The following is a 12,745-nucleotide window of genomic DNA, read 5'->3' as shown; positions in this document are numbered from 1 at the left end:
AGGCTACTAGGGTTGGGCAACAAATGCTGGCCCAGCCAACGAAGCCCACATCCCATGAATAAATTTTTTAAAAGTACATCCACTGGTTCCCCTTTATCCACAGCACATGTGACTCTTTCAAAGAACTCCAATAAATTGGTTAAACATGATTTCCCTTCTACAAAATCATGTTGACTCTTCCTGACTGCCTTGAATTTTCTAAGTGCCCTGCTATAATATCTTTAATAATAGCTTCGAACATTTTCCCTCTGACAGACATTAGGCTAACTGGCCTGTCGTTTCCTGATTTCTGTCTCCCTCCCTTTTTGAATCAAGGAGTTACATATGCTATTTTTCAATCTAATGGAAGCTTCCCTGAATCTAGGGAATTTTGGAATTCTTTTCCCCAAATCCATAGGATGAGTGCATGGAGCCTTGACGTCGGGAAAAGCCCCCAGGGTTGAAGAGCTCAGCTGGAACTCCATCAGGGCTGTAGGCTTTGTTGTTTTATCATCCACTTGATGGCTTGTTGCACCTCCCATTGATGGTGGTTCACTAATCGATTCCACCACAGGATACTGGGGGAGTGCCTGGAGAATATCAGTTGCCATTGTGGATTCATGGTTGAGGAGTTGTTGAAAATGTTGTTTCTAGTGTTGAATTTCCGGTGTCATCCTTAACAAGAGAAACACCACCTTGTGAGCGAAGGGGGTTTTGTCTTTTTTTTTTATTCATTCGCGGGATGTGGGTTTCACTGGCTAGGCCAGTACTTATTACCCATCCCTATTTGCCCTTGAGAAGGTGGTGGTCGGCTGCCTTCTTGAACCGCTGCAGTCCATGTGGTGTAGGTACACCCACAGTGCTGTTAGGGAGGGAGCTCCAGGATTTTGACCCAGAGACAGTGAAGGAACGGCGATATATTTCCAAGTCAAGGCCTTGGTCTTTAGACCTGGTGGCTTCAAAAAAAGCTTTGCATGTCATGATGGTCAGAATACTGTTGGATCTCTCAAGCTTTCTCTTTCTACCAAATGTCGTTTATCTTCCGGATTTGTCTTTGGGCATCAGCCTTGAGGCTGCCTTGTTTCCTTCTTGATGTATGACCTTGGGTTGTTCGGCCAGGCAATGAAAGCTGCTCGTTTTTGTTCCAGGAGATCACACATTTCAGCATTGTTTTCATCAAACCAGTCCTGGTGACAACAATACTTGAACTCAATGGTCTGGGCACAGGGGTCTAGTACAGCTGACTTTATTTGATCCCATGTTCTGGAATTGAGTTGGATGTGTGAAGATTTTCCAGAATGGTTGTGAGCTGCACTTGGAATTCCTCCCTTTGGTTGAGCTGTTTTAGGGCTGGACATTGATCGTCTTCCTCTTGGAATTCTGGGCCGTACGATGTCTTGGTGCTATACGTGGATGTTCATCACCGATTGAACAAGTCAGTGATCTGTCCAGCAGATATCAGTCCCATGAATGGATCGAATGATACAGACATCACTTCAATGTTTGACCTGAACAATGCTATAATCCAGCAGGTGCTAATACTTTGATCTCGGATGCCTCCGCGTAGTTTTGTGTTTGTCCTTCTGGCGAAAAAGGGCTTTTTTTTAATAATGAGGCCTTACAGGACGATGCCATTTGCAATGACTTTCCCACCCTGTTTTCCTAATGGTTCTGCTCCAGACATTGGAGTCACGGCCAATCCTGGTGTTAAAGTCCCCAAGAAAGATGGCGTTTTCTTCTAGATGGCAGTGAGGACTTCATCAAGGTCAGAATAAAACTTTGCCTTAACATCTTCATTGGAGTCAAGGTTCGGGGCATAAGCACTGATGATGATAGCATATTGGTTACAGTTGAACTATAGGTGAAGCGTCATGGGCGATTTATACATTAGGAACAGCATAATCCATTTAGACACCATTAATTACTTTAACAGCAAGTTTTGCCCAATGTTAATTCAAAATACAGGTAGCTGGATTTTCCACCTGGTAAGGATATAAGCTGATTCTTGGATGAGTTTCCCTGGTAGGAACGGTGTCCACCAGGTAAAACCATTTTCCTACTGTTGATGAGCTACTGAGGAAATGCCAAGCGAATTATGGACTCATGCCAAAATCTTACTTTGAAATTGAAAATGGATCCTTTAAAGATCACTTTTCCAAGCATTTTTGTTTTTCCCCTCACAAGAACACAAGAAACGGGAGCCGGAGTAGGCCATTTGGCCCATCCATGAATGCTTCCTGGATTCTCACATCATCAATTACATCCCTGTGTTCTACATGAGTTAATAGATGTGCTGACAATATACTGAGATAACATAATTGACTGTGATACCTGAGTCAAGACCTAACTAGGAACTGCTCAGTTCATTATGTTTTTGGCTGTAGATTTTGAATATAGAACAGCGCTATCTCTGAAGAACCATAATACACTAGGAATGACTGTTGGCTTTAATAGTGCACAGTGCATATGTAATAGCACTGTCCAATATTTTCTGAAATCTTTGATCCATTTAAAGTGAATGAAGTAGCCATTAGCAGGCCATTCAAATACATTCAATGCTCTTCTACTGAAATTGCGAACAGGCCTCATAAGAATTATCCAGTCAGACTCCTGCTGGCATGCCCTTTAATAGAAAATTATGTTTTTTTTGTCACATTTGGTGATTTGTTGAAAGTCCAACATTGAAGGGCTATGGAGAGAATGTAAGGGACTGGAATTAATTTTTGGTTGCTCTAACAAAGACCAAAAACAAGCAAAATGGACCAGATGCCTTCTTCTGTGCGGTACTTCCATTGTTCTAAAATATTAGACAATTTTTAAGAAGGAACTCAGGTTTTTCATTTAGATTTTGATTGCACCTGGCTTTGTCGTGGTCCCTGATAGCTGAATTCCAAAGTTATTTTTTTTCTTATGGCAGCCAAGTGTCCTATCGATATTCCCTAGGGCCAAACAGACAACTGAGAAAACAAACTGTAATTCTGAGTCTATTTTGAATGTATAAAATTGCTCTCACTACTTTAACTGTCTATTTGAAAACATTGACTGTAATAGCAGTTGAAGAATTAGCAGATTTGAATGGTATTCCTCTGTCTGCTATTTTAATGAAACTATTAACTATGTGTTTGTCAGCTGTGGTTCAGTTGGTAGTGCTCTTGTCTCTGAGCTATAGTGAGTTCCCATTCAAGTGCTCCAGGGCTTGAGAACAAAAATCAAGGCTAACACTCCCGCGCAGTACTGAGGGAGAGCTGAACTCTCCGATGAGGTGTCTTTTGGATGAGACGTTAAACCGAGGCCCCATCTGCCTGCCCATGCCGCAGATATTAAAGATCCCTTGGCACTATTTCAAAGAAGAGGAGGGCAGTTACCCCAGTGTCCTGGCCAATATTTTTTTCTCAACCAACATCACAGAAACAGATTATCTGGCCATTACGACATTGCTGTTTCTGGGAGTGTGCTGTGCAGATATTGGGTTCTGTGTTTCGTACATTGCAACAGTGACTACACTTCAAAAGTATTTCATTGAAGTGCTTTGAGACATCCACTGATCATGAAAAGCACTATATAAATCCAAGTCTTTCTTTTTTTTAATCCGTTTACTTACCAATATAGTGAATGGAGAAGGGTGACAAGCCTCACCTGCTATAATCACTGGCAGAAATCATTAATCTCTACTAAAGTCTTGCTAAATGTGAGTTCCAAGGAATTCCCTGTGATGGTTACAAATCGTTTTAAGAATTGGCGGTGATGCACCAGTTGTTATATTATTTGGAATGAGTATTCCAGGCTAATCTCAGTCATTAAATTCAGCTGGAATCAAAATAACCAAACAATTGAATTTATACCGAGAATATGTAACTTCCACATTATTCCACTGCCAAGAAAATAAGAATACAGCACCTTGAAAAGCGAGTCCCATTGAGTATTTTTTTTCTAATTCTGATTACATGTGTCTGTCCCACCATTTCTCTAACAGATTCCAAGATGCAATATTTCAGAAATTAGTTGACTAATGTTTCATCAATGAAATAATTTTCTCATGGCTTCTTCAAATCAATCTATTCTTTCCCTTCTTCATACTCAAAAGTCATAACCTGCCTTTATGAATTAAAACTAACGCTAGAGTGTTCAAACTAATACTAAGGAGGTAACCATTCGTCAGTCACGCATGCGCAAAACATAAACTAGGACTCAGGAACCCTGAGTTTTGTCAGACTCACTGAGAATAAGCAAGCAAAATTTGTTTATAATGCATAGAATTCATTAGTTAAACCAACAAGGCCCAATTAAGAGTCACTTTGGGTGGTTTAAGTAGATTAATGTTCATTCTAAATTGTAGCTATAAATATAATTGAATTTAGTTTGTAATATGTCATTTAATTATGTTCTAATTTTCTTTCTTGACTGACTTGTTTTTTTATGAAATTTCAAGGGCTCTCGTTTTATACAAGAGTGCTGGAAAACTGTGAAGATGAAGCACAGTTTGATGAGGTAGGATTACTTTACGTTTCTTGTAAATTATTCAAACCGCATTAAAGTTAGAAAAAAAACACATGTCCTGGTTGACATCGGATTCATATACACTCGGTTCAATTCCTCACACTGTGTACACATGAATTTCAAATAATTTTATCCAGAGGTCATCTGTATTTAGCATATTTTTTATTAGAATAAGTTATAACACTGCAGCCACTTAAATAATGCTGGACCCCTTTCTTTATTATGAAAAAGCTTGTTAAAGTGTTTCTGAACAACTCTTTGCTAAATTGAGTTGAAGTAACTGCTGGAGTTTGTTTAATTATGTAGGCTTGGAAAGGTTTCATAGTAGTGGCTGTTGGTAATTATACCTAATGAGAGGTTTGTTGGGCTCTGTTATGTACTGTGTCACAATAATTGAGGTTAAGCAATCACAGAATACATAGAAAGGCCATATTTATTCCTGGAAGGAGAGCTTACTTATGCCAAGGTTTTGTTTTATTGGCAGCTATCAAACAGAAATAAATTTATATTCAACTTGAAATATCTAAATTCATCACTTATAATCGACCATTGGTATAATAAAGTTTGATTATTTTTAAAAGGTTAACCATTCATAGATATCATATTACCCCATAAATATGGTGTTGATCTTAACTGGCGGCTGCACATATATTTGATTGTTTGTGTAGGAAGAACAATGACTGATGCCATAGCATTACAAGCTTATGCCATTTCATATATCTATGGAACATACATATATAGAATGGAACTTTGTTTTCACGCGGATAACAAGGAGACCCAGATAATTGTATTTGTTTTGCATAAAAGTGAGGAGATATGAAATTATTTATTTTGTTCCACATCGTTCTGCAATTGCCCCAAGTAGAGGTGTTTGCTTCATGATTCAGGAGCAAAGAACATCTTCTCGTCAAATTCAAGAAGGCTGCAATCGAACTCTTTGGTGACAGGTCTGGCAACAAAAATGAGAGAACGTATGTAGCCTGATTAATGTTGTTGCAAAGACACTTCCTGCTAATGGATTAGAGTGGAATTACTCATGGATACCTGCACCCTAGATTGCTCAATTCTCTCACAGTTATAGGAGGTGAGCAACCGTTTTTAACAAAAGAGCAAGTGACTGGTGTAAAATCTGTTCAACAGTAGCAAGAACCAGTTACGTCAAAAACTATTACACTATCAATAGGAGCATGCAAACCTGCTGCATGTGTCAGGCTCAATCTCAGAGAGTTAATGCAAAGTCAAGACTCAATCAGATGTCGAAGGAAAATAGCATTATAACCTTGTTATTTGAATTAATTTTCAAGGACATATTTGCATTATATTTTTGTCGACAAATTTTAAGGACTGTCCAGTACCCATATATGCGTAATGAGAAATTATTGTAATAGCTGTCATATTTCTAAACTAACCTGACATTCAGAAGATTCGGTCTCAGAATTTCAGTTTCCATTATGCTTGGGACCAGAGGGCACATTTTTATTGTCTTGTGTAGGATTTTATTAAGGTTTTAGTGAAGATACATGTCTCTTATAATAGATGCACACAATTTTACAACATTTGCATAAGTACAAATTGGGTTGATCATTGTTGTCCCTGACTTGGCAGCAATCATGCAGGATGGATCAGATACCCTTCACAGAGCCCAGCCGATTTTCATTGCACTGAAATGAATGAAAGGATGTGTCAAATGCCTCTGCTACTTTCCCAGTTCCAATGTTTAAATGAAGCTCCAAGGGTGTTATGTCCATGTGCAATTTTCTATGATTTGCAGCAGATTGACAATAAGTGACGAACCTGCCCACATCAAATATATGTTCAGGTTGCGAGAGATTGTTGTAGGGCTGTGGCAATGCAGATAATGACACCTATAAGAATATTTATTGCTATATTCTGAGGGCATTTCTCCAGACTTGGTTTGAACTTTTGGTCAATGAGGAAGCCCCACCTCGGAGAGCTGTCGGCCAATCAATTGGATGACAGCTGTCTTGTCCCGGCAGTGTCACTGGGAGCGGTACCCACTGCTAAGACTGCACCAGCCCCTGAGGAAGATGTTTCATGAGGGAGCTTAGGCTGTGAGTTGAGCCCAGGGTCTCGCTGAGGCCAGGCTGGTAGGCCCCAGCAAAGGGTACGAGGAAGTTGGGGGGCAGGAGTGACAGGTCAAGGAGGGGGAAACGCAGGGGAGGGGAAGTCCTCACCTTGGGTGGAGGTGTTTGCCAACCAGGAGGCACACCCCCACCTCAGCCTGTCCACCAGGCTGACAGCTTTTGCCAGACCAGCTTGGAGACCTGGTGTAAACCTCCCCTGCCCATGGGTTAAATCCCAGCCACTCCAATTGGCTCACAGGCATGCGGACCACCTGCTGCCTTCCCCGCCACAGTGCCAGGTGTGCGGATAGAAATGAAGAGATGCGTGGTTAAGCCATCTGTAACTTGTGCCCATTCCAGATTGTGGGATGAAGTTGAAGTGGAATTTGGGAAGTTGCATAAGGCAGGGGCATAACATCATCCTGGATGGCTTCAGCAATTCTGGTCACCATGGCCTCAGTGATGCATGCACCAATAATGCCAGAAAATGTCTCCTCCTAGGGGGTGAGAACATGCAGCCGTGTGCGTTGTTGCTCCCTCATGTTATCTGCCACTTTGTCCTGAGAGAGAGAGGGCAGACTGTGGGGACATGCGTTGAAATGTGCTTGGGTGTTGAGCCGGTCATAACTGAATGACTGGAATTATGTGTATTATCAGAGTGTAAGACTTGCAGCAGTGGTGTGTGTGTGAGGGCGCATTAGAGCATATGAATGTTAGGTAGGAACCCTGCTGGCTAGGGATTGGTGATGAGCGAATGATGGGGGCTGTGGTGCACTGAGCACTGTGTAAAGCTATCGATGGGACTTGGTATTTGAAAATACTAACCTTTACCACTCATGGGAGGTCATTGAACTTTTTTTGACATTGTGTCTAGGACCATGGAGACCTCCATGGCTACCTGTTCCAAATGCTTTTATAATGTATGTCAAGACAGCCTCCTCTCTCCTCTTTTCCACCTCCTGCACTGAGGCTCCCAGTGCTGCATCTGAGAACTGAGAGGCCTCTCTCTGGCCTGCTGCTCTGTTAATCCAGTTTTGTTCTGCTCAGAATGTCTTTCCCGGCCATTTCCGGCACCTTTACTAAGCAGGTCAGTCAGCCTATGTGGAGAGAACCGATAAGTTAATTTTTTTCAGTCTTCTGCCCTTCATCGTAACCGGGAATAAATATTGACAGCATTTTATAAACAAAGAGATGGAGGAAGGGAAAAAGACCCCCACCAAAAAGAGGAAGTAAAATGAAAACGCCTTAAGTGGAAAGCAATGGAGATTATTAAATAGCAGTTGTTATATTAAAATTAAAGAATAGGAAACATAACAAGAAATTAAAGATATTTAAGGGAATCCGGGGTGATTGTAGGGGAGGGGGATGTTTAACGAGGTGGAACCAGATTCAGAACCAGCTTTCAAAAGGGAATTGGATGAATACTTGAAGGAGAAAAAAAATGCAGGGATGGGGGAAAGAGCTTGGGAATGTGACTAATTAGATGGCTTTTGAGATGAAACCTATACTTGCCTTGCTGAGTTCGGAGGTCAGAAACTCCGATTCCTGACTAACCTCAGGCTTTTCGCGCATGTGCCGGCCGGAAACTGGCCGCACGTGTGCAGTTCGGTTATTTTACCTTCTTCAAAGACTGACCCTGAGAACTGGTCCCGTGCGCCTGTGCAGAAGAAGGAAAGGAGAATGGCATGAAAGGAGAGGTCAGATCACAGAATCACAGAATCACACAATGGTAACGGCACAAAAGGAGGCCATTTGGCCCATCGTGTCTGCACCGGCTCTCCAAACGAGCATTATGGCCTAGTGCCATTGCCCTGCCTTTTCCCCGTAACCCTTCCCCCACTAGTGGAAACATCTTCTCAACATCTACCCTGTCAAGCCCTCTCAGAATCTTGTGTGTTTCAATAAGATCACCCCTCATTCTTCTAAACTCTAATAAATAAAGGCCTAGCCCGTTTAGCCGTTCTTGATAAGTCAACCCCTTTATCCCAGGAATCAGCCTAGTGAATCTCTTTTGAACTGCCTCCAATGCCAGTATATCTTTTCTTAAATACAGGGACCAAAACTGTACACAGTGCTCCAGAGGCGGCCTCACCTACACCCTGTACAGTTGTAACAAGCCTTCCCTATTTTTAAATTCCAACCCCCTCGCGATACAGGCCAAAATTCCATTTGCCTTCTTAATTACTTGCTGCACCTGCATGCTAAATTTTTGTGTTTTATGCACAAGAACACCCAGATCCCTCTGTGCTGCACTTTTTTGGAGTCTCTCTCCATTTAAATAATAATCTGCTTTTGAATTTTCCTACCAAAGTGCATGATCTCACACTTTCGTACATTTAACTCCATCTGCCAAGTTTTTGCCCCCTCACTCAACCTGTCCATATCCCCTTGCAGATTTTTTATGCCCTCAGTACAACATGCCCTCCCACCTATTTTTGTATCATCAGCAAATTTGGATACATTACACTCTGCCCCTCCTCCAAGTCATAGTTTGCGGGAATAGCTTCACCCTATCTACTTTGTCCAGCCCCCTCATAATTTTGAACATCTCGATCAAATCTCCTCTTAGCCTTCTTCTCTTCAAAGAGAACAGTCCCAACCTCTCCAATCTTTCTTCATAACTGAAGTTTCTCATCCCTGGAACCATTGTTGTAAACCTCTTCTGCACTCTCTCCAATGTGTTCACATCCTTCCTATAGTATGCTGCACAGAACTGTACACAATATTCCAGCTGAGGCCTAATGAGAGTCTTATATAAATTCAGCATAAGCTCCCTGCTCTTGTACTCTATGCCCCTATTAATAAAGCCCAGGATACTGTATGCTTTATTAACTGCTCTCCCCACCTGTCCTGCCACCTTCAATGATCTATGCACATATACATCCAGGTCTTTCTGCTCCTGCACTGCTTTCAAAATTTCACCCCTTATTTTATATTGTCTTTCCATGTTCTTCCTACCAAAATGCATCACCTCACACTTCTCCACATTGAACTTCATCAGCCACCTATCTGCCCACTCCACCAACTTGTCTATGTCCTTTTGAAATTCTACACTGTCCTTCTCACAGTTTACAACACTCCCAAGCTTTGTATCATCTGCAAACTTTGAAATTGTCCCTTGTGCACCAAGATCTAGATCATTCATGAATATCAGGAAAAGCAAGGGTCCCAATACTGACCCCTGGGGAACTCCACTCCAAACCTTCCTCCAGACCAAAAGATATCCATTGACCATTACTCTCTGCTTCCTATTTTTCAGCCAATTTGTATCCACGTTGATACTATCCCTTTTATTCCATGAGCAATAACTTTTCTCACAAGTCTGTTGTGTGGCACGGATCAAATGCCTTTTGAAAGTCCATGTACACCACATCAACAGCATTACCCTCATCAACCTTTTCTGTTACCTCTTCAAAAAACTCCAGCAGGTTATTTAAACACAATTTCCCTTTAGAAATCCATGCTGGCTCTTCCTTATCAACCCATATTTTTCCATGTGACTACTACTTCTATCCCGAATAATTGTTTCTAGAATCCTGCTCACCACTGAAGTTGAACTGACTGGTCTGTAATTGCTTGGTTTATCCTTGCAAGCTTTTTTGAACAAGGGTGTAATGTTTGCAATTCTCCAGTCCTCTGGCATCTCCCCTGAGTCTAGCAAAGATGGTCAGTACCCCTGCAATTTCTACTCTCACTTCTTTCAATATCCTTGGATACATCTCATCCGGTACCAGTCATTTGTCAATTTTATGTACTGACAGTCTATTCAACACTTCCTCCTTATCAATTTTGAACCCTTCTAGTGACAGAGTTTCCTTGTCTGTCACCAAGGCCTGGGTAGCATCTACCTCCTTGGTAAAGACGGATGCAAAGTGTTCATTTAATACCTCAGCCATGGCCCCTTTGTCCATGTTTAAATTCCTTTTTAGGTCCCTAATTGACCCTACTCCTCCTTTTACAACCCTTTTACTACTTATATGCCTATAGATGACTTTTGGATTCCCCTTTATGTTGGCTGCCAGTCTTTTCTCATAATCCCTCTTCGCTTCTCTAATATGCTTTCTCACCTCCCCTCAGAACCTTCTGTATCCCTCTTGATTCTCAATTGTATTTTCTACCGGACACCTGTCATAAGTGCACTTTTTCTTTTTCATCTTAATTTCAATCTCCTTTTTCATCCAAGGAGCTCTGGATTTGGTTGCCCTACCTTTCCCTTTCGATGGAATATACCTTGACTGTACCCGAACCAATTCTTTTTGAAGGTAGTCCATTGTTCGGCCACAGTTTTCCCTGCCAATCTTTCGTTCAAGTCCATCCGGCCCAGTTCCGTTCTTGCCCCATCGAAGTCAGCTCTCGTCCATCTAATTATTCTTACTCTGGATTGCCTATTGTCCTTTTCTATCATCATTCTAAAATGTACAATACAATGATCACTGTCTCCTAAATGCTCCCCCACTGACAGTTGATCTACTTGGTCACCCTCATTTCCAAGAACCAGGTCGAACAGTGCATCTTTCTCTTGTTAGATTGGACACATGCTCCTGTAGAAAATTCTCCTGAACACAAACTAGGAACTTTTGCCCCTCTCCGCCCTATACACTATCACTGTCCCAGTCTACATTCGGGTAATTAAAGTCCCCCATTATAACTACTCTATAATGCTTGCATCTCTCTGTAATTTCCCTGCAAGTTTGTTCTTCTACATTCTTCTCACTGGTTAGCAGTCTGTAGACTACACTGAGCAACGTAATTGCATCCTTTTTGTTCCTTAGTTTGAGCCAAATTGATTCTGTCCTTGAACCTTCTGGGACACCCTCTTTGTCCAGCACTGCAATGCTCTCCTTAACCAATACCGCCACCCCTCCTCCTTATCTTCCTTTTTTTTTGAGCATCTCGTACCCAGGAATATTTAACACCCAGTTCTGCCCTTCCTTGAGCCAGGTACCTGTTATCACCACAATATCATATTTTCACATGACAATTTGTACCTGTAACTCCCCAATCTTATTTACTATACTCTGTGCATTCAAATACATGCATAGTAACCTTGCTTTAGATTTTGTTACTTTCTCCCTTACCCCAACTTCACCTATTAACTTAGTATTCTCTATACTAGTGCTATCTGTCCCTCCCAGTATTTTGTGCACCCTGGTATTCCTCTCTAATATTTGTTCTTGGTTTCCACACCCCTGCTGAGCTAGTTTAAAGAACTCCCAACAGCACTAGCAAGGGACTCAGTCCCAGCTCTGTTCAGATGCAACCTGCCCTGCTTGTACAGGTGCCATCTCCCCCAGAGCCAGTCCCAGTGTCCCAGGAATCTAAAGCCCTCCTTCCTGCACCATCTTTCCAGCCATGCATTCATCTGCCTTATCCTCCTATTTCTGTACTCACTGGCACGTGGCGCTGGAAGTAATCTGGAAATTACTACATTTGAGGTCCTGCTTGCTAGGTTTTTACCTAGCTCCCTACATTCTGATTGCAGGACTACATCCCCCTTCCTACCTAAGCCATTGGTACCAATGTTCACCACGATCTCTGGCAACTCACCCATCCCCCGGGAGAATGTCCTACAGCTGCTCTGTAACATCCTTGACCCTGGCATCAGGGAGGCAACATACCATCCTAGAGTCATGCCTATGGCCACAGAAATGCCTGGCTGCTCCCCTAACCAATGAATCCCCTATCACTATTGTTCTTTCTTTCTTCTTCTTCCACACCTGTACAACTGAGCCATTTGTGGTGCCATAAACCTGACTGCATTTCTCTGAAGAGCCATCACCCTCACCAGCTTCCAAACGGAAAGCCAATTTGTGAGCAGGTCCACAGGGGACTCTGGCACTACCTGCCTACTTCTCCTGGGCTGCCTAGTGGTCACCGATTCCCTCTCTGACTCCAGGCCCTTAATCTGTGGTGTGACCACCTCTCTGAACATGCCATCCATGCAGCTGTCAACCTTACGGATGCGCCACAGTGACTCCAGCCGCCACTCGAGCTCTGAAACCTGGAGCTCCAGCTTCTGCAGCTGGCAGCTCTTCCTGCACATGTGGTCGTCCAGGACACTGGTAGCGTCCATGACTTCCCACATATTACAGGACACGCATTCCACTCGACTGAGCTACCCTGTCATGTCTTAACCCTACTTCCCTTATGTTAACTTTATCCTATTTTGGATTATTTATATTACT

General features: G+C 42.3%; 1 protein-coding gene across 4 annotated transcripts in view; it reads left to right on the top strand.

Moving 5' to 3' along the window:
• The window catches only part of otofa (otoferlin a), a 470,909-nt gene that overhangs the window by 33,355 nt on the left and 424,809 nt on the right, over positions 1–12,745 (top strand). For all 4 annotated transcript variants that reach the window (XM_078541508.1, XM_078541509.1, XM_078541506.1 and 1 more), the window contains exon 2: positions 4,409–4,467. In XM_078541508.1, coding sequence (XP_078397634.1) covers positions 4,409–4,467 — 59 coding nt within the window. The remainder of the gene's footprint in view (positions 1–4,408; positions 4,468–12,745) is intronic.

Source organism: Cetorhinus maximus, chromosome 5, assembly GCF_964194155.1.
Source record: "Cetorhinus maximus chromosome 5, sCetMax3.hap1.1, whole genome shotgun sequence".
Lineage (NCBI taxonomy): Eukaryota > Metazoa > Chordata > Chondrichthyes > Lamniformes > Cetorhinidae > Cetorhinus > Cetorhinus maximus.
Note: the sequence above shows the minus strand (reverse complement) of the source record. Positions and strands in the feature narration are given on the sequence as shown.